At 48.3% G+C, this 27618-nt stretch overlaps 2 protein-coding genes across 2 annotated transcripts in view; one reads left to right on the forward strand and one right to left on the reverse strand.

The window, feature by feature from the left end:
* Mtor (mechanistic target of rapamycin kinase) overlaps positions 1-27618 on the reverse strand; it is a 111151-nt gene that overhangs the window by 50577 nt on the left and 32956 nt on the right. Inside the window, exons 24-29 of the mRNA XM_041643029.1 lie at positions 27061-27153; positions 26276-26422; positions 24425-24567; positions 22106-22268; positions 21837-21982; positions 1839-1914 (exon numbers count right to left, since the gene is read on the reverse strand). Of these exons, the coding sequence (XP_041498963.1) occupies positions 1839-1914; positions 21837-21982; positions 22106-22268; positions 24425-24567; positions 26276-26422; positions 27061-27153 (768 nt within the window). The remainder of the gene's footprint in view (positions 1-1838; positions 1915-21836; positions 21983-22105; positions 22269-24424; positions 24568-26275; positions 26423-27060; positions 27154-27618) is intronic.
* LOC121441747 (angiopoietin-related protein 7-like) lies at positions 13622-18458 on the forward strand. The gene is made up of 5 exons (XM_041643030.1): positions 13622-14143; positions 16237-16337; positions 16818-17012; positions 17633-17831; positions 18011-18458. The coding sequence occupies exons 1-5, from the start codon at positions 13789-13791 to the stop codon at positions 18178-18180; spliced, it is 1020 nt and encodes a 339-aa protein (XP_041498964.1). The 5' UTR covers positions 13622-13788; the 3' UTR covers positions 18181-18458.

Consider the following 27618-nt stretch of genomic DNA (forward strand, 5'->3'; position numbering starts at 1 on the left):
CTGCTGAACCAGGACAAGAAGTCATTCTACTGTGTAGTGTTGACTGCTCTTCCCTCCCAATATCCCCTGCTGCCTATGCACCAACTAATGCCACACTCGCCTTCACCCCAGTGCCGGCAGGGTTTGCTGAGATCAGCCTATCTGTGGAAGGTAAACTGGGCTTCACCCTAGTGCAGGCAGGGTTTGCTGAGATCAGCCTATCTGTGGAAGGTAAACTCGGCTTCATCCTGTATGCCAAGAATAGCGTTTCTATTTGCCTACATTCAAAAGAGAACTCAGAAGAATGACGAGAGTGTAACGAAACACTCTAGGATGAAGGGCAGCACAGACAAATGTCCACACAAGGAGCCAGTGACTGATGTGTGGCACACACGCAGCGAACCAACAGAAGGCAGAGAGCAGCTATGGAGAGGTCAAACAGGGGCCAGGACACTTTAAATTGCAAGGGGTTGCAGAAACCATAAGGTTTAAGCAATGAATCACACAAAGTTCTAATGAGATTGCTGTTACATAAATTGTGCTGAGGAAGCACAGGCTCTGCCAAGAAAAGGCAAACCATTGTTAAGCTTAATATGATTCAGCTACTTAAATATAACAGAAAATCCACCACGGTTTAGCAATAATCCTGAGCTAATGGTCACCTTTAGAACCTGAAGATGGAGAGACTTTCATTTACGGCTGGCAGTCTGAGCACTGGAGTACGAGCCATCTGTTGGCAGATCACCTGAACACCAGATGGGCAAAGAGCGCTTGTTTCAATCAGGCTTATGGGGGCCCAAGCTCTAGGGTATTGCGGCTGAGGACAGCCTGGCCTGGGAAACACACCGTGTGCTTTCTGCCTTCTACAAACAAGGACTGGCAAAGACGGATGAGACATATTCTCTGTGTTTTGTCATCATCTGGAGAGGGGCGGTCCTTAGTCTGTTTACAGGCAATACATGCTTAAGATGGTGAAAGAGCCTGCAGTTTCAGTCCAATGTTCTAATGAGGCGGAGTGCCAGAGCATCGAAAACAAGTCCTGCCTCTTGATTAAGGAAACCAAGTAAGTGACTTATGCAGTTCATAAAAGGTTTTGCATCAAATATATGGATCCAGAGTTTCCTGGCCTTCCAGGGTCCCAGTATTAAACTGATTAAAATAGTGCTTTGTAAATTCAGGGATCGTCAAAGCACCTTCTCAAACTGCAAGAAGTCACGGGGATGATCTGTGTATGACAGGCAAGGGTGGTAGCAGAGACGCAGTTATGTATGTAATAATGAAAGAGAAAGTCCCTTGGCATCAGAGAGTAAGAGGACGCGCTTTATCTTCCTCTTGGGGAACTGGCTAGTTTCTAATTCAGGGACAGGCACGAAGGCTCTGCCACAGATGACACATAGGTGATAAGCCAGGTTGAATGGCAGTCCTGGGGTCCACTTCCCTGGTTCAAATCCTGGTCCTGCTGTGTACCTGCTCTGTTAGCTCAGACAGGTGTTGAACGTGCTGGGTCCACAGTCCCCTCCCTTGAGAAAGAGGGTAATGACACTACCCACTTTATGGTGTCCATGTGAGGATGGAGCCGAATGAAGCACGTGGAGCAGTCACACATTACATGCTAAGAGTCCAATCACCACTGCTGATTAGACCGTGCGCCCTGCTCCCCACCTCCATTCCATCTGAACGCACTCCATCCTGCATTGTCCCTTCGTCCTTAAGATACAGGCAAGTTGGCATTTAGATCCTCACAGATTAAGGAAAAAATCCACAGAAATGGAAAGTAACTTTTTCAAGGTGGCGGCCGAGTGCCTCTGTAGCCAGATCTCTACTTCTTGTCTTTCTAGAAGGAATGAGAAGGCACTTACCAGCTCTCCAAAGTGTTTCATGGCATATTCTAACACACCAGAAGCTGCCTCAGGCTGTTGTAGCTTATTGTTAATGCTGAGGAAACAAGAGGAAGACAATTACACGCATGCACTGGGCAAAATGGCTCATCTGCATCCCGAGGATGATGTCTCACAGACACGGGGATCCGCCACCTATCACCACCCAGAAAGCCCAGCTTGAATGATTTATCTGAGAAAAGGGTTTTGATTTCCTGCCCCCAGTCTGAGGGGCTGAAAAGGCTAGGATCTGTTATTCTGACCTGTTTCCTAGACAGTGGAGACTGGTTTTCTCCCAGAGGCTGTCTGGCAAGCAGTGCATGTCCAAAGCCTCATGCACACTAGGCCTGTCTTACTGCTGAGCTATGTTCTTAGTCACACATTTAAATATTTTTAAATTAGGGCTGAAAAGATGGCTTAGTGGTTAAGAACACTTGCTGCTTTTAATGAGGATCCAGGTTTAGTTCTCAGCACCCATAGGGACGGCTCACCACTGTCTGCAGTTCAAGTTCTAGGGGAACTGACACCCTCATCTGGCCTCTATGTGCATTGCACAAACATGGTGCACAGATATACACACAGGCAAATAGTCACTGACAGAAAAGTAATTAAAAAAAAAAAAACGGCAAAATTCCCATGCCTTCCACTCATGCTCAGTGCTCATCTGCCAGAGACCACTATCTGCGAACACACAGGCTTCTTTGGCTCCTCTTCAGGACCGCTCCCCTCCCTCTGCAGTAACTCTCGTGGCCACCAGCATATAGATGCTTTTCACTGGGCTCTGCTTAGTAAAGTCACCTTCAGGAGGTGTGGGCCCAGCTGACGGGAGAACTGTCTGTGGGCTGTGAGCAGTGACACGGAAGGCCTGGTCCCTGGGGTTGATCAGAGGTGACAAGATGGCCCTGAAAGCAGGAGAACTGTGAGCCTTAGCCCCTCATTCTCAGCAACTGAGCTAGTGCTACTGGTATGGAAGGGAGGGAAATGGGGAGAGCATTAAGGCAGGCAACAACAGTTGTATCCTGTTACTCCTGGGCAAAACCCAACATGTGACACACCAACCAGGGAATCTAGACCGACTTACTGAGCATGGCTCTAGTTTATTGCACAGGGTACAAACTGTTTACTAGAGTAGAATTAATTGTTAAGTGGTTTTAGGAATTCCAGGGTTTGGGTTCCATGTGGTAATATGGCAAGAGCTTGCTGTTATAAATATTTTTTTTTTTAATTCTACCACTTTTCTTCCAATAAAACTGAAGGAACTGCCCAGAAGTCTGACAGACTAGTTACCAACATTTGTGAAAGTAATAATAGAATGTCTCATTACAAAGCACATTTCCAACCATCATTCCTTTGGCCTCGCTTCCCTGAGAAAATCAGAAGAGAAAGGTTGAGATTTGTTCCGTCTTACTAATGAGGACACAAAGCCAAGGACACCAAGCCTAAACTCAGACTGAATCAGGATGTTCCCCCTAAATCCAGGAGCAACTGGATGTCTCTCCTAAGAAGTGGGGAATGGGCTGGCAAGAAGGCTAGGTGGAGAAAGGCACTGCCGCCAAGCCTGACAATCTGAGTCTGATCCTCAGGACCCACGTGGTAAAGGAAGGAACGGACTCCTGGAAGCTGTAGGCATCATGGCAGGTGAGCCCCTAACCTCAGTGGTCTACTCTCACGGGGTAGGGTGAACTGCACTGCTAACCAACATTATTTGGTACAGCTCTGCCACTATCTAGTTCTTTAACCAAATGGAAGTCTAAGAAAACAGGAAAAAGAAATCCAGTAAACATGCCCCGAAACATGGTTCTTCATGTTCTCAGTACTCTTGTCAGTGGACTCCTAAGGTGGCCTTGGGGAAGGAAGTCTGGGTAGGAGGAAGTTGGCCTGACAAGGAAGCTGAGTGTTCTTTGCCTAAACCAGAGGGTGCTAACTCTAAATCAATGGAAAAAAGTGAAACAAACAAAAACAAAACCACCACACTAGTTTTAGCAACTGTCTTCTAGTCTTGTGCTCTGAACAGATTCTGTTACAAGAACAAATTATGAACGTTACAAATTGCTTGGTTTATTCTGAAACTCACTGACATTGTGGTTAAACAAACAAACCAAAAAACCCCAAAACCACATAAAAAGCTTTTGCCTAATCCATTCTCCCACTAATTATGCATAAAAGAGAGTTTAACAAGAACAATCAAAACTGGGAAGCCACAGTTTGACATCTTTTTTTGTTTTTTTTGCCATGGTTTAGCAACACTGCCTTGTGAGACAGGCCAACGTAGCACTGGGCATGGGGAACGAGACCTCCTCGTTCCTTAACTCCCTCAGCCGTCCAAACTAATCCCTTCTGCAGTGTATCCCACACGACACTCGCAGGCCTCGAGGATGCAGGGGGCTAGTGAGAAGAGCAAGTGGAGCAGGCTGAGCACAGCAGAGGGATCAGGCCTTAAGCAACAGCCACGGAGCTGGGATGCTTCTTGGCCCTATAAGCTGCTCTTGTGTAGCAATAAGAAAACCACTGAGAAATTACCTCTGGCTGAGATCCATGAAAAATGAGAGGGCTCAATCAGAAATTAAATTTATGATCTTGGATCTGAGGCCTAAATGATGCAAATCTTGTTGATCAAGAGAGCAGGTCTGGTGGCTCACGCCTTTAATTCTAGTACTCAGGAGGCAGCTGCAGATGGATCTCTGAGTTCAAGGCCAGCCAGGGCTATACAGAGAAACCTTGTCTTGAACTCCCCCACTCCCCAAAAGAGAGCCTGTCTTTTGGAGGTTTTAACGTTTCCTTCTTCTGTGACCCTGCCTTCAGAGTTGGGCTGCGACAACTTACTGTATTAGGAAGAGCGCTCACCGCATGTGGCAGGAGCTACATTTATGTGAGGAATATCAGCCCTAGAAAGCTGACAGTTATTAGTAGACCCCTTTTATATGTGAAGAAACGAGGTCACAGGCTGTGGAATGCCATGCCACCATTTCAAAGACATCTTAGAGCTGGTGAGGTGGCTCTGGCTGCCAAGTGTGACAATGTGAGTTCACTGTTTGGGACTCAAGCCGGGACAGTGGTCTTCTGATCATCATGCAAATGCCACTTGATGAGAATGGAAGGACAGGTGTGTTCTGTTCTTGAGAAGTCACCTTTGCTCCCTAGCCCCCTTCTGAAAAACCCACTTTATGGCAGCTGGGGTTGTCACAAATCCCCTTCCATAAACCCCCACTGTGCCCCCCACCCAGTCTTTCCCTACTGACACTGAAAGATGCAAAGATCAATGACCAGAGCCTTAGCCCAGCCACAGAGGAATGCTCAACACAAACCAGCTCTACTCCTACTGGTAAAGACGCAGCAGCAAGCAGATGCAGAGACTCAGGTATGGGCAGCCACCACTACCTAGCGGTGGGCGGAAACAACAGGTCGTCAACTGACATAGTTCATGAATCTACATCGCAAGTCAAAACTGCTTACCTGCAAACTAAAACCCAGAGTCCACAAATGGGCCTGACTTTAGGAAAGGAGAAAGTCGGCTGGGAAAGTGAGTGGCCTATTCGCTCTGCTCACAAGACTGATTGATTCCTTTTCTTTCCGGTTTAAAGTGAAGCCGAATTCAAGAGCCAGAACCGGGAACATTCTTGCCAACTGAGGGAAACACTTTCTGGAATTGGTTTGAGCTAATGAGTAAGGACAAGAAGCTGCCTAGTATCTTTACAGACAAGCCAGTCACAAAGGGCACTTCTCTGGGACTTGACAATCTGCTTCCTGAGGCTGGGAGAACAGCCTGGTGAGACACCAGAGAGGGGTTCAGAAGCGAGGGAACATGAGGCTGCCAAAGTGGGAGTGACGGCTGAGGCCCTCTAGCTGCAGCCCCCCCCCCCCCCCCCCCCCGCCACCTGTGATCCTCCCCTGCAAGCTGGCCTCTGTGCTTCTTCCTTTCCTTTTCACATTTTGTTTTGTTTCAAGACAGTTTCTCTGTGTGGCCCTGGCTGTCCTGGAACTCACTGTGCAGACCAGGCTGGCCTTGAATTCAAGATATCTACCTGCCTCAGCCTCCTGAGTGCAGGGATTAAAGGTGTGGGCTACTAACATCCGGTTATCTGTGCTTTTTCTTCAATTATGATTTTTTAAAAAAATCCTATTGGTTGACAAGTTCACATGTATACACACTGTCTCTTGAGCTTATCTACCCCACGTCCCTCCCCCATTCCCTTCTACTCTCCCAACATGTCCACCTCTCGTGCTGGGGCTCTTCATAGGTAGTTTGTGACTAGTCTCACTGAGAAGAAAGGGACTGACCCAAAAGCCAAGCAGCCCAGCTGCCACTCGTGCTCCTGAGAAGCACCCTGAAGGGTTTCCTGGTCACTGTTCACAGTAGCTGATTGGAGTTTTCTTCCTCTGTGGCCTTTAGCTCTCCCTTCTCTTAGCTTCAGAGCCTTAGTGACCTCAGGCCCGGCAGTTAAAAGCACAGTACAGGGAACCCCTTCCACACCAAGCCTGGAGGGGTAGAGGCCCAGGCAGACCTGGGGCATCTGTGCTCCGTCTGCTATGCCTAGGCTTCCCTGTGTGCCATCAGGAATTCACCAGAATGTTCCTGCTTGCTTCCACATGGCCCTGGGCCTTCCTTCCAGTGCAGACTGTCTGCCTTTTACTTGGTTTCCTGTCAAAGGAGAATTTTCTGAATTCCCTTGGCACCAGAACGATGACACATGTGTCCCAGCTGGCAGGAGATGGTTGGAATGGGATGTCTTGAGCAGCCACAATGGATGGTGCAGAACACTGCTTTGGCTCCCACACACTATATCACACAGTTGTTTTCATCGCACAGAACTGCTTCAGATGGTCCTGCTATTCTCCCAGCACTGAGCAGTTCTGTGCCCAGTGCAGATTAACAACGGAACTGTCTGGTGCCCCTACAGATCCAGGAGGAAAGGGTTGGCTGCGCCTTGATGTCTTCATCAGGCAGCTCAAGAGTCTTGGAACAAAAGAATGTTCTGTTCAGGGACCTCAACAACAGTCTCTTTTGGAATGTATTAATTTCAGGATGGAAGGACACAGAGAAGACAGGAAGCAAAGGGACATTTGAAACTCTACAGCGAGGAGGTGAGGTGGGGTCATTCAAATGCAGATAGGAAGGGATATGGTGGAAAACGGTAAGATCTTAGAACTAACCACCTGAAACAAGGTGAGATGGCTCAGTGGATAAAGACATTTGTGACCAAGTCTTCTCACCTGAGATTGATCCCCAGAACTCACCTGGTGGAAGGTGAGAACTGACTTCCAAAAGTCATCCTCACCTTCCAAGTGTGCAACACTGCACACATGTGCTGACGTGTTTCCCTCTCTCTCTCTCTCTCTCTCTCTCTCACACACACACACACACACACACACACACACACACACACATCAACTAATTAATTTTTTTTCTTTTGTTTTTCAAGTCAGGGTTTCTCTGTCCTGGGTCCTGTCCTGGAACTTCTCTGTAGACCAGGCTGGCCTCACAGAGATCCACGTGCCTCTGCCTCCTGCCTGCGTTCTGGGATGAGAGGTGTGTGCCACCACCGCCAGGTGGCAGATTTAATTTTTTAAAAAACTTAGGAAAAGGACATTTTTAGCCTTTCCCCTGTATGTTAAGAAAGAGAAGATGGGCTCCATCACCATGACAGATATTCAAAGCTAGGACATTTGGTGCTTTTGCAGCTCTCAGGAATCTATGGCACTAAGACTCCTAGCTGAGTAAAACACAAACCCCAGGCAGAGGGAGAGGCTCTGCCTCAAAGGACTAGTGAAGAGTGATAGAGAAGGGCACCAGATACTGCCTTCTTCTGGTCTTTGTGTGTGTGTACAGGTGTGTGTGCCCCACTTTACATGTATACACACGTACACACACACATGTACATACACGCACGCATGCACTTTTGCTTGTAATCCCAGCACTAGGAACCGAGGCAGCAGGATCATATTAAGAAGTTCGTGCAAGGGGCTGGCGAGATGGCTCAGCGGTTAAGAGCATTGCCTGCTCTTCCAAAGGTCCTGAGCCAGCAACCACATGGTGGCTCACAACCATCTGTAATGAGATCTGGTGCCCTCTTCTGGCCTGCAGGCATATATGCAGACAGAATATTGAATACTCAATAAAATAAATAAATATTTTTTTTTTAAAAAAAAAGAAGTTTGTGCAAGCCCAATGGCTATTTTCTGACCTTCCACAAAGGTTGCTGAAGTCTTGATTCCAGAGTTTCCTGAGAAGGAAAAGCTCCTGCCACATCCTCACCCTTCCCTCTGAGCAGTCTCCAGGTGTCTGCTCCATTTAGAGGACATGCTAACTATGCAGCGGCGGTGTGGTCCTCATGATCGGAAAGGGGGAATGGTAACAGAGGCCAGGTCAGGACGAGGGATAGAGAAACCTTTAGAAATTGTTGAGAGTGAGGGCATCTTCTATAAAGTTTTTATGTATGTGTTTTCTGAGACAGAGTCTTCCTATGTAGCTAGGCTGGCCCTTGAACTTGTTGTGTTATTTCTGTGTCAGCCAGGGTGCTGGGAACATAGGCATAAAGTACCACACCCAACAAACCATCTTTGTAACTTGTTGGAGAAGGGAGACATGGAGAGGCAAACACACATGATTTTGGTGGCACAAGGTGCTGGCGACTGAGCCCAGGCTTCACATGTATTAGGAGAGTGCTACTGCACTGATCTGTATCTTTGGTCTCCCCACCCCAAATTAAGACATACTCGGTCAGGGTAGGGAATATGATATATATATATATATTACAATATAATTTTAATGTAAAATAATCCCACCTATGCATATTAAATATATTTTACATAGTGATACACAGCATATGCTTCTGCCTTCTGCTTTTACAGGCATTTCTACTTTACTAAGGTACCTCATACTTGCTTGTTTTGTTTTGTAAGTTTCGAGACGGTCTCACTAAGCAGCCCATAAACTTGCTGTTTTCCTACCCCAGTCTCTGCAATGCTGGGGTTTCAGGTGTGGGCTACCACAACTGGCCTCATAATTCTTTTTAATGCTATGCTAACAAGCCATCACCAAGAGAATCCAGTTGGCTGACAGTGCTACCTGGTGGGTCCAGGCCACAAGGAAACTGTGTACGCACTCACAACTTCATGTGCCCTCTGGAAACTGTCCCCAGAGGCCAAGCACTGCCTGGTGACAGGCTGGGTACATACTGCTTGCAGGCATCTCCTGGATGGATGTGGACCTGGTACCTAATACAATCCAGCATGTGGCACAGGTTGGTTCAAGCCTCAGAGTGTCAAAGCACACGATCTGTGAGGGCCAGGTTTCCAACTGAGGAGCCTGTCTGAGGCGTGCTGTAAAACTGATGAATGGCTGTCACATTTCCAAGGCTTTGGCTGATTTAGGGAGCTATTGGCAGGCACACTGCTCCGAGTATGTCAGCCAGCTAATTACTTCCAACTTTATCTTTTTGTCAGTGCTTTTTGACAAATTGGCTGTTATCTCTCTATTCTGCAACAGTGGGCGCTGCCCCTCTCCTGGTGATGCCTGGAAGTTTTTCTCCCTTTCTCTGCTTCTTCATACCCAGAGAGAAATGAAGCACTCAGGGGCTGGAGAGATGGCTCAGAGGTTAAGAGCATTGCCTGTCCTTCCAAAGGTCCTGAGTTCAATTCCCAGCAACCACATGGTGGCTCACAACCATCTGTAATGGGGTCTGGTTCCCTCTTCTGGCCTGAAGGCATACACACAGGCAGAATATTGTATACATAATAAATAAATAATTAAAAAAAAAAAGAAATGAAGCACTCAGGCAAAAGACTACAAGAAAGAAGATGTGGGTGGGGAGGGCTCAAAGCTCAATCTGAACCTAGTTTGATCTACTTGGATGCAAAGTACACTGTGTATTTTGGGTGAAGTCTGATCTTGGCCTCTGGATGGCCAAGACCTGGGGCTCTGCTAGCATGCGGATGCCGTGGCAACACAAAAGGGCTGGCATGGAGCAATCAGGCAGCTTCCAGGTGTGCCTTTTGTAAAAGCAATATGGGCTGTCCTGCACTCCACCCATCCCTTCTGATGTCAGAGGAAAGGAAACTCGGCCTATCTATGTATAAGGAGGGAGCTTAGCAGAGAGGTGACACACAGTAGTCCCAGAGTAGGTATTAGAGACTCCCCCTTGGAGCCCCATCTCCATCTCTTAGATCCAGTAAGGTATTCTACCTCGGGCTTTGTGCAGAGTGCCAGATGCAGCTACCAGAGAGGACAGACAGACGAGGCCTGTTCTTCATGGAGTTTACAGGTTAGGGCCATAGGCAGATACAAATACAAAAGGACTAACAGAAACAAATGTCCTATAATGGGACAAATGGGAAAATAAAGCAACTGGAGAATAATGTGAGGACCGAGTTCAGCCCGGGAGTCAGGAGAGATGTTCCCACTGAGGTGACACTCTGAAATGCTTGAGATTTCCTGCACTTCAATCCCGAGTCAGGTACCACTCCATTATTGGTGCATCATTTATTTTTAAACATTTTCTAGAAGGAAATACGCATGAAAGAATGTCCCCAAGTGCAGAGACAGATGCATTATCAGAGGAAGGACACTTGGGACTTCACCAGACAAAGTACAGAGCAGTGCACTGCAGCTCCCGTCACCTCCCGCCCACCCTCCTGTTCCTCATGGGGACTGTCACTGACGTCTAACACTTAGCCTGCTGGTTTTGTTGTTTTTAAGATTTATTTATTTTCATTTTATATGTATGAGTGGTTTGCCTGCATAGATGACTGTGCACCACATGCATGTGCTTGCGGAAGTCAGACAAGGGCACTGGATCTCCTGGGCTCTGGGATTAAGGGCAGCTGTGAGCCACCATGTGGATCCTGGTGCTCAAACCTTGGTCCTCTATAAGCATAGCAAGTGCTGTTAAACAGAGTCATCTCCCAGCCCTTTGCTTGTTAGATTCTGAACTTGTGACTACCTGGTCTCATGCTCTGTCAGACACACTGTGCTGCTGCACGCTGTGGTACCTGCCCTTCCTGTTGCGGAACAGTAATCCGCTGTGTGAGACGCTACAGTCTGCATGTGCAACTGCTGACAGATTGATTTCAGCTTGGTTCCTGGGAGAGGCCTTTCCATGAGCTCTCCTGAGTGTGTCTGCCGAGCCCATGTGCTTGCACTGCTGTTGAGCAGATACCTAGAACTCCAGGTCACAGGCTGTGTTCAGCTCTGCACGGCATCATGCCGGTTTCCCTCTTCACACTTCCCTCAGTAGACATGAAAACCCAAACAATCTACTTTTCTGTCAACATTTGCTATTTTCGGCTTTTCCACTTTCACCCTCCTGGCTGGTGTGCAGTGGCATCTTACTGTGGTTGGAATGTGTGTTTCTACGCACACTCATGAGATGCAGAGCCTTGCACATGTCCTCCGTCCTGAACTCAGTGTCTGCTCTCAAGAGCCACTGGGTGGAGAGATCTTTATACGCCTGAATCCAGGAGTATACACTGCAAATATTGTTTGATTTTCTATTTCTTCTCTGTGTCTTTTTTTGTTTGTTTGTTTTGTTTTGTAAACAGAGTTTCTCTCTGTGACAGTCCTGACTGTCCTGGAATTCTGTAGACCAAACTAGCCTTGAACTCACAGAGATCCACCTGACTCTGCCTCCCAAATACCGGGATTAAAGTTATGCACCATCATGCCTGGCTCCTCAGTGTCTTCTACTGAAAAGAAATGACTACTTTTCTTGCATTTCCTTTTCTTTTTTTACCATGTAGCTCAGGCTAGCCTTGAACTTGCTATATAGCTCAAATGGTTAAAGCGTACACTCCTCCTGCCTCTGCCCTGAGTTCTGGGACACTGGGAGAGTGCCACCACAGCTGGCCAGCATGCCTTCCTGCTGCCACCACAGCTGGCCAGCATGCCTTACTGCTGCCACCACAGCTGGCCAGCATGCCTTCCTGCTGCCACCACAGCTGGCCAGCATGCCTTCCTGCTGCCACCACAGCTGGCCAGCATGCCTTACTGCTTTCCCTTGTGCTGGCAGTTTTAGTGTTTGGCTTATCTCAAAAGGCTGAAGAAAATCTCCTACACCAGGGTATTATGATTTTGCCTTTTACATCCAGAATTTAAATCTAGAATTGGAATTTTGTGTGTGGTGTGAGGTAGGAACGAGAGGCGAATGTTCTCCGCTTGAACGCTAACCAGCTGGCTCACTATACTTATGCAAAGGTTGGCGTGTCCCCAGAGCTCTCTGCTGCACTATGACACTGTGGTTCTAGGGCAGCAGAATCACCCGGGATGCTCTTTATAGGATCATATGGTACACAGCACTTCTGTGACTCATGGCTTAAGCACAGCATCACTGGAGAAACACGCAGTTACCTTAGACAGCGCCACAGGGTTAAGCAGATTCTGAACGATGGTAAACACTAATGAACCCCACGGAGCTGGTGAAGGCTGCTAAAGCAGCTATTCACTAAGGGAAGTGAGAAAAGAGCACATGAGCACAGTGTTGACTCCCAATCTCTGAGCAGGTAACCTAAAAGATGCCACGAACATCCGATTCCCAAGGAGGAAATAGACGGGAGGTGAGGGGAACAAGAAGTAGCCTGAGTCCTTAACGCCCTTTCCTCAGAAATGTAAACCTGCTGCTCACCTGGGCTGCCTGAACAGAACCACTGTCTGGGGACCGGGACACCCTGCCGGAAAAGGCTCAGAGGGTATGGCAGGATGCAGTGCAGTCACATTTGTGCATGGGACCCACGCTGAGCAGCAGGTCAAGTGACTGTCTCGGTGGCACATGTTCCAAAGACAGCTCCTGCAGTAAGGACAGCGGGACCTTTGTATATCGTTTTAGTGAAAAGTTCCAGGACTTTACATGGTTTTAGCACTTCAAATGAAGGGTATCAAGGTTGTAATAACCCCGTTTCTCAGGCAAAAGCACACGAAGGTGCTGGAGGACTAACAACTTGCAAACCACACTGCAAGGAGAGAGGGGATCCAGGTTTCTGATCTGGACTGATTGGGTGACAGGGAGTCTTTTCTCTAAGTCTGAAGCTCAGGCAAAAGTTGGGTCTATTCCCTGCTGCCCAGACTCTGAGAGAAGTGTGGGTGACCAATCCCAGAGCCATGCCTGGCAGGACTGAGTCTTCCTCTCCGTCCTAAGTTTGTGACAGCTCCTTGTAAAATGTCAAGCCATCTTTTAGGAAGGAAGGTGTGTAAAGGAAGACAGTTCCATAGAGGCAAACTACTAATTCAGATTCAGCAGGATTTTCTACAGCACTGAATGATGACCAGAAAAAGAGGTATCCAGCCCAGTTAAAACCCATGCTTGCCCACACTCAGTGGGATGTCCAAATAGCCCAGAACCACAAGGAAACAGCATGGATTGCCTTAGCAGGCTCCCTAGCTCAGCAGTCTCAGTCCTGACTCCAGCTCACTACCTCACCCTCAGTCTGCGTTATGTAACCTTCAGACAGGAGTTTGGAAACTCTTTTGCTGCCTGTCTGCTGATAGAGCTGAGCCAGTAGCTGGCAGGGGTATAATCTAATAGGCGCAACTGGAAACAAATTCGCAGCCTCCTGTCTGAGCCCAGAGACTGTACAAAGAAACAAATACTCGCTCGGTTCCCCTCCTCCTCAACCTCTGGCCTAACTCTGTGCTGACCTCACTCAACAGGCACCTGACCCTCCCAGATGAGGTGGGAGGGGCTTTAGCACACAGCATGGTAGGGTGGAGTACAGGCACTAACAATATTTAAGATGCTGCCTTGGTGGGGCATTCAGACTTGGGACACCCACTGAGGTCCTCTTTAGAACTTTAGCTTTGAGAAAGGCTAAGAAAGTGCAGAGAAAGGAGACCCCCAGGAAGGAAGAAAACTGCTAGTGTGAGTCAAAAACCCGAGTTCCTGCATCTTCACAGACTCCGCTAAGTACAGACTCTACAGGAGACGTCTCAACAGTGCTCTGGACAATGCTACGGAAGACCTGGCTATGCATTATTCTTGTGGCCTTTGTCAGCCACCCAGTGTGGCTGCAGAAGCCTCCTAAGCGCAAGACACCTGCACAACTCAAAGCGGCTGTGTGCTGTGAGGAAATGAGGGAGCTCAAAGCCCAGGTTGCCAACCTCAGCAGTCTGCTGGGTGAGCTGAGCAAGAAGCAGGAGGGCGACTGGGTCAGTGTGGTCATGCAGGTGATGGAGCTGGAAAGCAGCAGCAAGAGCATGGAGGCTCGGCTCACAGTGGCTGAGGGGAAGTATTCTGAAATGAACAACCAGATCGATATCATGCAGCTGCAGGCAGCTCAGACAGTTACGCAGACCTCAGCAGGTAAGTGCTGTCCTCGCCTTGTCCCCACTGAAGTCTCCTGGCCCCAGCACTGCTTCTGGATGACCTGCTCAACAGGACAACTTTGGGGAGCCCTTGGGAGGTGCATTATCATTAAAGGTTCACTTTGTACTCATTGGGGGTTAGTGATGTCCTGCAAGGTTAGCCAAGACCTACCAGTCTCTCTCTAAGATAAAGTCTCACGTAGCCCAGGCTGGATTCAAGCTCAATATATATATATATAGCCTAGGCCGGCCCTGGACTCTGGATCCTACCGCCTTATCCTCCCAAGCACTGGAATTGCAGGCATGAAGTATCATGCCTGGCTCCATCCAGTCCATCTGAATCACATAAAATTTAGCAAATGAGGAGTCTGAACTCCCCTTTGAAGCGTGAAGTCTGCCCAAGGTCACACAAGATTGGTGTGGCCTTGCTATACTTCCTTGCTGGGCACTGACAGATGCAAAGAAGCAGGAATAAACAGTAGACAGTAGCAGCTGCTACTCTAGAGGCTAAGTTTCACCCCATACAGTGCTTGCATATCCTCAGGACTTAGTGCAGACGGGTGGCAAATCTCAGACCTAGCTCATCTCAGTGCAGACACAGCCTGCAACCTTTTGACCGACACCTTTGTGCTCAAGAAAGGACAGACACCCTGATATTCTACAGTTCTGATCTATTTTCCCCATGTTTGCTAATAGAACTCCCCCAAATAACACAAAATATAAGCAAATGTAATGCTGAAACGCTGATCTTTAGTGGCTGAAAACAAGGCACATGCAATTCGCTCTTCAGGAAAACAGTATTTCAGTTTTTGGTTAGCTTGGCACAGGCAGGCCAATAAATGAATCTGCTGTTCAGAGATAAATCTAATTTTCTGATGTTATTGGAAAACATTTGGAATGAGTATATTCTATAGGTGAAGTATTTGTACCCAGCATTATAAACCAAATCAAGAAGTTATGATTGGCTTCCAGTGAGTAAGACCCTGGCTACCCTTGGTTCAGACAAAGAAAAAGTTTTGCCCAAAATTAAGCCTGAAAAGTCTGTTAGCTAATTAAACAAATAAATAAACCTGTTTCAAAGCATGAACCTTGTGATCCTCGGCTTGGGAACCCAAAGGTAGGTGTTCTCATTTACCAGACAAGCGAGCCTTCATTTAGTCTGAGATGAAACTGCTCACGGGAAGAGCAGGCCAGATGCAGAGGCTGTGCTGCTTCTTGTTACTGGAAGTCTGTTGGGAGGGCAGGTGTACCTCACTTCCCCTTCCCCAATATGGCCTGTGCAAAAACGGGCACTTTGGGAGCTCCCACTCCACCTGTGCCAGCAGGCACCAAGGAAAAAGTCCCCAGACAGGGAGCAGGAAGTGACTCCTTCAACAGCCAGACTCTCCTAGAAAGTCCCCAGACCCGGGAGCAGGAAGTGTCTCCTTCACAGCCAGACTCTCCTAGAAGCAGCTGCTTCTTTGAAGCCCTGCTCTGTTATTCACAACAAGGACACAAAACCCAGCACAAAGCAGCCTCAAAGCAGCCAAGGTAGGTTTTAAATCAAGCCCAAGGGGAAGTGGGAATGTCTCATTTCCTTGTTTATCAAGACTTGCAGGGAACTGTACCAATAGGCTCCTTGGGGTTTTGGTTTTCATTTGAGCACGTAGCAATGTGAGATTGAGGAGGGGGTAAGATTTCAAATCTGTCTCCCTAATTCACAGAGGCTATTACCTGAGGAAAAAACAAACCAAGAAACAGCAACCCTCTGAGGTTCTTGCAACTTAGCCCCTGGCTAAGAAGCCAAGAAGCCCGAAGCTACTCACAGGGCAGCTGTCAAATGCCTTCACAGGCCACACCATTGTAGTTTCAGGGTCAGGGCTACAACAGGGTGTCTTATTTACACTTACCCTGGAGCTTCCTGGTTAAGGTCCCTTGGCACAGGTGAAGGGCCTCCCCATTCCACTGCTTTATAACCAAGGAAGCCCAAACCTGCCCCCACAGTCATGACACCTGCTTCTACTCATGGGCACCTTACGGTAGAATTAAAATCTAGTTCGGATGCATCAGGCATGCCCTCCCATCCCTGTTCACTCTGGGTGTCCCCCACAGATGCCATCTATGACTGCTACTCCCTCTACCAGAAGAACTACCGCATCTCTGGAGTGTACAAGCTTCCTCCTGATGAGTTCCTGGGCAGTCCTGAGCTGGAGGTGAGGTCGCTACTGCCATGTCCTACCCTTTGTCCTTAAAAGTCTGGTCCACAGAAAGGGAGACTCAGAGAAGCAAATGGCCCACGGTGGAGCTGTGAGAGTGCCCAGTTTATGGGATTTCTCCTCCAGATCCAGCCATCTGTCAAATGTTAACTCTAATTCCTCCCAACATATTACTAGCTCACACTTCGGCAAAGTCTTAGAGCAACTGCTCTCCAGGAAAGGAGACATTAGAAGGAGGCACACTGAAGAACCTCATTCTTCCATTCAAGCTGTGTTCACCTGATGCCCCCCCCCCCGCCCATTTACATCCCCAAGCTAACCACCACGGTGCCCCAGCCCCTCCACACTGGGGGCAATATTTCTGCTACAGTGTGCAGAGTCCATGGGCCGACTGCTTGACCCTGTAGGCACAGCACACAGATGGGGGAGTCTGTCCTCAAGCTCCTACCCCTGCCCAGAGGATCTTCTCTGTTTCAGGTGTTCTGTGATATGGAAACTTCAGGCGGAGGCTGGACCATCATCCAGAGACGCAAGAGTGGCCTCGTCTCCTTCTACCAAGACTGGAGACAGTATAAGCAGGGCTTTGGCAGCATCCGAGGAGACTTCTGGCTAGGGAATGAACACATCCACCGGCTTACCAGACAGCCAACAAGGCTCCGTGTGGAGCTGGAGGTAAGCGTGAGCTGTGAGGCCCTGATGGTCCAGGTCCACAGCACGCGACTACGCATGGTTCGGAAGCCATTGCCATTGTCTGCTTACATTAGGTCAGGACGGCCACTGTGGCAACTTCCCTGAAGCTTCAGTACAGCTGAGGAAGATTTTTTTTCTTCTTTCTACCTCTCAGCAAAGTTAAACTACAGCTGACCCAGACCTGGGGAGACGCAGGCCAGAATAGGGTAAACCATAGAGAGATAGAAACACCATTGCCTCTGCCTGGGATCTTTTTAAGTACAAATCTCAGGGATGCTGGGTGGTGGCACTCTAGAAGCCTTCAAGTACAATGTCCCTACTTGCTCCCATAGCATCTCAGAGGGAGATTTAAAACAAAAGTCCAACAGAGACATGAAGGGGCACAGAAAGAACAATCAGGTCATATGGTGAGTCCAGACCCAAGTTTGGTCTCAGACCTGTGTTTGCTAGCTTCCAGATAACAGGGTCAACTGTAACAGTCTTAACAGAGTCCTATCATTAAGGAGATATTTGGCTGTGGAACTAGAGAGAGAGGAAGTGTTCAGGATCTGTCGAAACGAAGTCCTTTATAGCTTCCCTAAGACTCTGCTCCTCCTTGCCAGGACTGGGAGGGCAACACACGGTACGCAGAGTATAGCCACTTTGCGTTGGGCAATGAGCTGAACAGCTACCGCCTCTTCCTGGGGAACTACAGTGGCAATGTGGGGAAGGATGCCCTTCTCTACCATAACAACACAGTCTTCAGCACCAAGGACAAGGACAATGACAACTGCTTGGACAAGTGTGCACAGCTCCGTAAAGGTGAGGCCTGGGAGGCAGGGGAACAAAGTCTGGAGCCCACAGTACTGCTGAGAACAAGCAGTGAACTACAGCTGTGCTCTGGCTGTGGCGGTCCCTTTGCTTCCCGCTTTAGCGCCATCAGTCAGCCACAGCCTAGGGAGCCATCCCAGCCTACATGCCTCATCTGTTTCTCATGCCAGGGGGCTACTGGTACAACTGCTGCACAGATTCCAACCTCAATGGGGTGTACTATCGCCTGGGGGAGCACAGGAAACATATGGATGGCATCACTTGGTACGGCTGGCACGGAGCCAACTACTCCCTCAAACGGGTGGAGATGAAGATCCGTCCAGAAGACTTCAAGCCCTAAGAGAAGGCTGCTGCAATGTAGAGCTATTGGAGTGAGGCACGTGGAAGGCTGAGCAGGGCAGAGCAGGATGGGAGGAGGGCGGAAAATGGTAGGAAGGGAATGGTATATCATCTTCAACAAAAAGCCACTCTCTAAGGAGCCGAGAGAACTCTCTCTGTGCCACCGATGTGAGCACATGTACACACAATAGAACTAATGCACTAGCAAATGGTGACACAGTAGACCCAGGGGGGCCTGCCACAGGTGCCTTGGGGGGGATGACTGCGTGGGCCCAGAGAGCAGCAGCTGTTCTCCACATGACTTTCTATGGGAAACAGTAATCCAGAGGTCACTGTAGTCAGCTTCTCTAACTGAGGCCTAAGATGCCATGAGCAAAAAGAGTAAAGAAGGACTGAAGTAGTTCTCAGAGGGAAAAGAGTGGGTGGCGGAGAGGGGGCTTCCTCTTCTTCAATCCCATGACATTTCCTGTGTCTACAGGATTTGTCTTGTTTTTCTTTTGGAGACTGGGTTTCTCTATATAGTTCTGGCTGTTCTGAGCTCATGTAGTGGTTGGCCTTGAACTCATAGAGATCTACCTGCTTCTGCTTCCCAAGTGCTGGGATTAAAGGCCTGCACCACCATGATGCAACAGGATTTTTTTGTTTTGTTTTGTTTTTGTTTTTTGAGACAGGGTTTCTCTGTAGCTTTGGAGCCTGTCCTGGCACTAGCTTTTGTAGACCAGGCTGGCCTCGAACTCACAGAGATCCGCCTGCCTCTACCTCCCGAGTATATAGGTGGCATATAGGATTTTCAAGAGGCACAAAGAGGTGGGGATAAAGAGCAGCTGTCCAGGCGGACTTGCTTCAAGCAGTCTCCAGGAAACAGCACTGAAAGGCCTCATGTGGGAGGGAAGACCAGCAGGAGGGAGCACAGCCTCCGCATGATCACAGTATGGCCTTCACACATTCTCAGTAAATGTACATACCCATTTTTACTCATTCTGTAAGAAATAGACTCAGAGATCCCCTTTTAAAACACTGCCTATAAGAAGAATGTCTGGAAATGAAGGTAGATGGTGCTGTGGTTAGAAACTTAGGCTATATAGAAGAAGCACCTTGCTTTGTAAAAATAAAAGATTGTAGTCTCTGTTCTAAACATTCAAAATACCTTTTTCTTTTACAATAAATACTATAAAAATTTGAGTATTTTCTTCTAAATGCTTATTATTACCACTGAGAGCATGGTAAAAACTTCAGGTAAAAAGTCAGAATGAGCAGTGACCCTTGAGTTCGTTTTGCATTGAGTCAAGGAAACCAAAGGAGCAGGAAGCCAGAAAAAGAAAAGGGCAGAGGGAGAGGGAGAGGAGGGGAAAATGGGGTGAGGAAGTGGCACAGGGGGAAGGGGGAAGGAGGAAGGGCCTGAGCCACTGGAAAGCAGGAGCAGAGCCTGGCATTGGCAGCCCATACCAACCTGGGCTCATGGCAGGGGTCAGGGGATTGGTCCTTTACAAGAGGAGCTGCCCTCTGGAGGAAGTCAGGACAAGATAAGCCATGTCTCACTTAGTAACTTCACTGTACCCACGGATGTCTGGTCCTGGAATCTACTTCCCCTCATGAACAAGAACCTTGGGGATTTTTCAAATAAAGTGACAAGAGAAGCTGCATAAAACAGGGGTCCCAAGGGGTGTGCTATCCAAACAGAAACCTCCTCAGGCAGGCAGAAGAATGCGGTGCCCAGCACCATGCTGTTTGGAGGAGCGGGACGACAGGCCTCACAGGAGTGTGCAGAGCAAGGCGCCCCCACAGAAAAGCTGATGGTTCTCCATTTAACGTGAGCCCCAAAGAACTCCTGTGGGTCTCCACACTTTGGAGAGAAACTCCTCAGAGGGGAAGAGGGAGGGTAAAGAAAGGGCAAGCAAGGCACTCCAGCCCCCACACTCCCCAGCATGTGTTTGGTACTGGCTGACAGATGGTGCCCTCACAGCCTCTGACATAGAGAAGACAGAGCTGCCAGGGCCCAGAAGCAGAGCTGGGTGCTGCTGTAGAAGACAAGGCCCTTTGAGAACCCAGTGAGCGCCAGTCCTTGTTCTTCAACTGTGCGGATGCTGTGGGACAGAGAGCACAAGCTCTGATGAGATTCTCTACATAGCAGAGCAGAGCAAAGAAGGCAGGCAGGCTGCTGTGACACATGCTTTTGATCCCAGCACTTGGGAGGCAGAGGCCTACAGATCTCTGCAGGAGTCAGCCTGGTCTATAGAGAGCTCCAGGACAGCCAAGTCTATGCAGTGAGACCCTTTCGCAAAACAAGAACAGAAGAGAGGCCAACAGACCACTGTCCTCATGCACTAGATAACCAAGGCCCCATAGCTAGCATGATGTGTTTCTTAAAATCCAATTCCTCCTAATCCCTCGCTCCCCTGAGAAGTGATTATATACTTTCTCATCTATGTGAGCTTCAAGCAGTGTATATTGTCTTAGTGCTGACCCAGCCTGAAGACTACACGTGGGATTTAATTTGTCCCAGAACACACAGGTAGGAAACAGACAGATGGAACCGAAGTGGAAAAATCCTTCCAAATCTACCTGGTGAGTGCTGGGATTACAGGTGCACCATCACATCTGCTCGAAGGGAAACTGTTGGTTTTTTAAAAGCAAAAATAAAAATTAAGAAATAGCTGGTAATGTTAAATGTATGTATTACCATAAGCTCTGGGAACAGATAAATTAGTGAGTGGAATATGACTAGGAAAAAGAAACAACCACTGTGTGGGGGAGGGATGCTAACAGTCAAAACAGACAAGACATCTACAGTTCGCCTGTGGGGCGGGGGGGGGGGGGGCGAGCAGGAACTCAGAAACCACTGTGAAGAAAGGAATTTAGTCAGTGACTTGAGAGCTCGATCTCAAGACCAGACCCACACTGGGGCACACAACTCAAAGTGCCAGGACTCCAGAAGGAGCCACCAGGTGTTTCCTGGTTGGGAAACTCTGGGGCAGTTTCCCAACAGCAGCTCTGACCAAGGCTGATCCCACAACTTTCTCCTCAGGGTGTGTCTAAAACAGAACTCAGGAGACTGAGGCAGGAGGATTCTAAGTTCACTCTTCCCCCCAAAAAACAAACCAAAACCAAACCAAATAAACAGACAGATCCACCCCCTCCCAGAAGCAAGAAAACAGCTTTCCCTGTAAAGAGGGCATCACAGTCAGCACTACACAGCACAACATTTACTAAACAACTTCCTTTTCCGTACCCAGAAGATTCCAAACCATCTTAGGCGAGGAGAGAACAAAATCTAACTAGGGAAATATCACTGCACTTCAGACTTTGCTCTTCATAGTCCCAGAACTCCAAAGGAGGAAGAGTGGGCACCAAAAGACAATCTCTAAAACCTGCCCCTGCCTCTGGGCACCTAGTGCTGCTCGGCAGCATCATCTAAGCTAGACACCCATCCGTCCGTCTTCCCCAGGGCTCGTGGCCAGAGAACTGCTTCCCGTTGATTTTACTGGGACCAGACAGCACAGGGTGGGGAACAACGGCGTGCAGGTAAGGCTTGACAGCCATCTGTAGCCACATATTCACATGTGCCAGGCACACCTGACGGCAGACTTCACACAGCTCAATTCTACACTGGAACCCAGTGAAGTGGGGCAGGCAGCAGCACAGGCGTTTGGGGCCTACCTGATGAGGGACTCAAGTATGGCGGGAGTGGGCCCTTTCTGGAACTCCAGTTCTTTGTAGTGTAGGGCTTTTGCATATGCTCGGCACTTGGCAGCTCTCTCACCCAAAAGCACGATGCCATTGTCATCTCTCAGTGGCAGGGGGCCCTACAGGAAAGCACAGGAATATGGTAGATGGGGCACACGTAAGAGTGGGCTGTGTTCCTGCTTGCCCCTCCTGCCAGCTGGTTTCCTCCCACCATCCACTGGCACAATGGAGGGAAAGCTCACCTTGTCACTGTGTTCCATGAACTCAGCCAAGTTCAAGAGGGTCTGTGTGACTTCGGCGATGTCTTGAGAAGTGAGGGCCAACTCAATGCTTCTGATGAGCTCATCTTGCTGGTCTTCATTCAGTTCAGACCAGCAGGACACAAATGCAGCATTGAAAAGATCCCTGTGAACCCAGGAGGCAGGGAAGGATGCTAGGAATCTTTCCCGTGCCTCTGCCTGCTGCCACAAGCTCTATCAACCTGCTTCTGGCACTGCCATCTGATTACAAGGAGCAAAGCTGCCTGATGGAGCTTGTTGGAAGTTATCTAAATCTTCCCCAAGCAGCACAATAACTGCTGGTCACTACCTGCTCTGTGGCAAGCAAAGGAGGAAACTCGAATCTGTTTGCTTGTTTGAGCCAGGGTCACACTACTGCCCAGACTGCTCTCATACTTGGGCACCTTACTGCTTCACCTCCCAACTGCTGTGACCTCAGGCAGGCATTGGCAAGCCTAGCAATGACAACTGTATCTTTTAGGGCATGTATAGACACGGCACCCAGGGGACTGTGGTAGAGTGGGGTGGGGAGGAGGATACAGAAAACTAACTTCTCTTCACAGTTACATTTCCTGGCGGTTTCTGCGCGCTTCTCTGCACTGGGACGACCAGAAAGAAAGCTTCAACACGAACAGATTGAGGAAGTAACAGTCCTTAAGTGATTCTTGGAGTATTGCCCGGACAATGTCCAAATTCTTTTTTTTTTTTTTATATTTATTTATTTATACAATGTTCTGTCTGTATGCCTGCAGGCCAGAAGAGGGCGCCAGACCTCATTACAGATGGTTGTGAGCCACCATGTGGTTGCTGGGAATTGAACTCAGGACCTTTGGAAGAGCAGGCAATGCTCTTAACCACTGAGCCATCTCTCCAGCCCCCTGTCCAAATTCTTAAGATCAAAAATGGCGGGGCTGGAGAGATGGCTCAGAGGTTAAGAGCATTGCCTGCTCTTCCAAAGGTCCTGAGTTCAATTCCCAGCAACCACATGGTGGCTCACAACCATCTGTAATGAGGTCTGGTGCCCTCTGCTGGCCTGCAGGCATACACACAGACAGAATACTGTATGAATAATAAATAAATAAATAAATAAACAAACAAAAATGGCAAAGGCAGCATCTGCTACTGCTTTCCAAACACACCGAGAGCGTCTGACTGGGTGACTGCATGAAGGACGACAGACTCAAGTGCCATCAAAGCACACAGGACACCCTGCTGGTCTCCACAGCACAAGAGCCATTTCCAAGGCCACAACACCGAGGTGAGATCCCCACAAAGTCGCACAGATGGATACCTCCAGCCCCCAACATAAAATGCTTTCCACGTTTCTAGGCACTGTGGCCTGCGGTGGTAGAGGAATGGAGACCAGAACATGGCCCCACTATGGTGGGGTTAGAACTTAATGCTCTTCACTTTCTGTTACATGCTTCAGGGTTAAGTTAGACAAATGTATGTAATTTTGAAATATGGTAGAAAAAAAGATTAAATTCTAATCTGAAAATCTGAACACTGAAAGATTGGTGTAAACGAAGGAACAAGCTTTCCTTATCTATTCAGAGTTGACAATGGATCCCCAATGTATATCGGGGACTAAGGTAATAAACAGCCTCTCCCAGGCGGTGATGGCACACGTCTTTAATTCCAGCACTCAGGAGGATCTCTGTGAATTCCTGGCCAGACTGGTATACAGCATGAGTTTTAGGACAGGCAAAGCCATTACACAAAGAAACTGTCTCAAAAAACTAAAAACCAAATAAAACAAACAAACCAGACTCTCTGGGAATGACATTGTGCTCAGGATGACCTGGGTAGAAGAGTGGTTCAGAGCATCAGCTAGGCACGTATAATCCACACTCGCACGACATGGAGCATAGCCAGGCACGTGTAATCCACACTCACGTGACACGGAGCATAGCCAGGCACGTGTAATCCACACTCACGTGACACAGAGCATCAGCCAGGCACGTGTAATCCACACTCGCATGACACAGAGCATCAGCTAAGCATGTGTGATCCACACACTACAGAGACAGAGAACGTCTAGACAGGGCGTTTTGAAACATTAAAAAAGAAAACAAAACAAAAAGAAAATGTGAAATAAATGAGAGGAACCACATCATTATGGAGTATGGAGCCCATGAGTACTACTAACACAGTAAACCAGCTCTGCTGATGGAATAAATGCCTTCCTTCTGCTGCCCCCTGCAATGTGTCTACTGAAAAAAAAAAAAAAAAAAAGAAGAGAAAGGCCTTGCAAACAGGGTAAGGAAGCCCTGGCACACATACCTGGCCATTGGGTTGTAGGCCTGTGCCAGGGCCCAGCACGAGCGCAGGGAAGGTGATGAAGAGTCCTTCAGCAACTCCAGACTCAGCCGTCTCAGCCACTCCAGCCAGTCATCTTTGGAGACCCTTCTGGCAGCTCCCCAGGCCTGCGATACACATATGACAACAGGAAGCCATTAGCTCTAGGGCCATCACAAACCACTACCACCGATGTCACCATCATTCTACTGTGACTTGTAATTCATACCTGTAGTTCCTACAGAACATAAAAAAGTTTTAATTAAAGCACATAAAGCAAAAGCAGGAGCCTCTGAACACAGCACAGCGTAGGAAAGGCCCGTTTGCTACCTGCTGGGGCTGGATTCGCTCTGCAGAACAATCATGGCAGGTCTGTTACATCCAGAATGTCTTCAACAGAACCTAACGGACAGACAATGGCCGCGGTGCAGAAGTGAGCAGGGCACTCAGCTCTGCAGAGCTGAGGTATGGCTTAGTGCTTGAGACTCTCACGTGTGAGGCCCTATGCTCCATCCCTGGCCCCAAAGTATTCCTGGGGCCGCTTGGGCAGGAATGTTAGTGGAACATCAGACTCTGGTGTAGTGGCCAAAACCACACCCAGGACTCAAAGGCTTGAACTGGTCTGTTTTGTAACTTTTGGCTCTCTGATCTTGGGCAACTACTTAATACCCTGTGTCTGTCTCCTTATTTATAAAGTGGACATGCCAGCTTCCACACCACTGAGCATCTTCAGGCCTAACTAACGAGGTAATAAACTTTAGTGGTGAACGTCCCACTAGTGTACTAAGTGGGCGTTGTTCTCTGAAGCTCCAATCCTATTTGGAATCCTGACCCAGCCACTCACAGCAATAACACTGAGCTTCAGGCTCCTCATCTAACTGTATCCAGATGGCCTAGCTCAAATAGATGAGCAAAAAGTGGCTGCTATCATCAACATGGCCCCAACGTCTAGACTTGATCTTGAACATGAGTGCTCCCTGCTCCATCTTCCAAGTGCTGGGAAAACATGCGAGCACTGCTACACCTCAAAACTGAGAGGATTTCATTCCTAGCACCACAGAAAAACAGAAGAAACTTTAAACAATTGATAAATACACTATCCCATTTCTGATTACATAATATATGGAAGCATATTTTTACTTTCAACAAAATGGATTCAAGAGTCAGCGATGGAGGATTTTGCTTAGGGTTTCTGAACTTGATCTGTTCTTGGGAAGATAAACTAGAAATTCCTTTTGTCTGACTGTTGGCATTTATGTTTATTGTCTGAGTCCTGGGTAGAGGGGCTGGAGAGAGGGTTCCTTGGTTAAGAGCATACATTGTTCTTGCAGAGGATGGGAGTTTGGTTCCTAGCACCCACATTAGGCAGCTCACAACAGCCTCTGACTCAGCTATAGGGAATCCGATGCCTTTTCTGGGGTTCGTGGATACCTACATGCATAAGCATACACCCACAAGCACATACACACGTAAGACATAATTTCTAAAATACTCTTAAGTGGAAAGGAAAGCCTGTAAAAATAAACCAGACCATAAGGAGATGTTTGCAAGGCAGAGCAGAGTTCCAGGGTAGGGTGGGTGCCCGGAGAGACGTTCTGCACCCGTGTATAACAGACTTGCCGGCAGTCTCACCTCTGACCGTTTACCCTTTGCGAGGTGCTACCCCGAGAGATGTAAAAAAGTCAGACACAATGGCCTAAATTCAAGACATTGACTTTTTTTTTTAAAAAAATAAAAGCTGATTGGTCAGTTTAAATTCAAAGTAGCAAGAGATGACTGAATGAGAAAGGAAAACAGAGCTCTGCTCCCCAAGCTCCCTGGAAACAGTGGACCTGCCTTTTGGAGGTTGATGGTGCTGACATGCAGCTTCTTCATGGGTCCCGTTTCAACTGGTCCACTGGCCAGCGCATCTCCTTGGCCACTCCTCAGCATCCGGTGCTGGTAGATCAGAGGGTCTTCTTCCTCATCAGCAAGTGTGTACCCCTGCAAGCAGAGACGCACTGAGCACCTGCACCTCCACCAGATGCCCCAGCTTACAAAACATTTGTGAACTCAGGACAGTCCTGCCTGGAAGAGCCAGGATTTCAACAAGCAGAACATGTGGCATGTACGTCCAAAATCACCACAGGCGGCTGAGCTCCCGTGGGGGTCACTGACAAACCTTTAACAGGTAAGTCCCCAAACCAGGCAAAGGCAGACTGAGCCGAATAAAGCGATCAGGTGCCCAGGGCACAAATAGCACACAGTTGGGCTTGCTACCTGTTTTCATTCAGCACAAAAGATTAAGAATTATTATTTTTGTTTGTAATCTCAAACAAACACAAGAGGATTGTGAGAACTCAAACCTCAGTGTCCACAAATACAATCTACTATACCAAGGTCAGGCTTTAAGTTCTGAGCTGGGTGCAGCCACTTTTCAGCCACATAGGCGGAAGTGAGAGACTTTAAAAGAAACCATACAGAAAAACCACACAGCCAACACTGCTAAAGAAAACCACCTTCTCCAGACACGGCTGCCAGGCCTAGCCAGGGCTAAAAGGCTAGCCTTGGCCTGTCCTTTGCTGTGAGTTTGCCAAGGAGAAAACCTCTTGGGACCTCAGTGCAGAAGGGCACTCACTCACCTTGATGATTCTGCAGATGAGCACGTCGTAGCGCTGGTGATTGATCCGGTGTCGCACTAGGACTTTATTCACCATGGGGATGAAGATCTGGTACTGTACAGGAGGGGAAGACACTGGAAGCTGTTACTCTGGAGAACAGGAGGGCAGCTACTTTCTGGTGCTTGGCCGGCTCTGTGGGAGTCCCTAGAACTCCTTTCCTGCCACTGTAATGCCAGGCCAATCCCCACAGCATCTGTCTGCTTTCCTCAGTGTCCAGGCCTCTTGCTCCACAGCCCATTTCCCCACTGACAGACACTGACAGTTGTCATTTTAAAATATCAATTCTGTTTTTCCTGCGATCAAAGTCTTCCAAGCCTTCTAGTCTTGCTCACGGTGACTTGCACATGTCGGTGGGCCCTGGCTCCTGAAGGCTTATGACACAGCCCAAGTTTCCAAATCAGCAGATCTGGCCTGAGAGTTTGCATTCCTAAGAAGTTTCCAAGCATAAGGATCGGAGACCCTCTGATTCAGACTGAGGTCTCCCCACTACCTAACCCTGTCTCATCTAAGACCTTAGCT

The sequence above is a fragment of the Microtus oregoni genome, unplaced genomic scaffold, assembly GCF_018167655.1.
Source record: "Microtus oregoni isolate MIOR12 unplaced genomic scaffold, Mior012 000081F_ref0000091, whole genome shotgun sequence".
Lineage (NCBI taxonomy): Eukaryota > Metazoa > Chordata > Mammalia > Rodentia > Cricetidae > Microtus > Microtus oregoni.

What these genes read in the sequence shown, in the direction of transcription:
- LOC121441747 (XM_041643030.1), top strand. Translation starts at nt 13,789, where the DNA reads ATGCTACGGAAGACCTGGCTATGCATTATTCTTGTGGCCTTTGTCAGC. An exon ending in GGCTCCGTGTGGAGCTGGAG is followed by an intron (nt 17,013 to 17,632) that starts GTAAGCGTGAGC and finishes CCTCCTTGCCAG; the next exon opens with GACTGGGAGGGCAACACACG. An exon ending in GTGTGCACAGCTCCGTAAAG is followed by an intron (nt 17,832 to 18,010) that starts GTGAGGCCTGGG and finishes TTCTCATGCCAG; the next exon opens with GGGGCTACTGGTACAACTGC.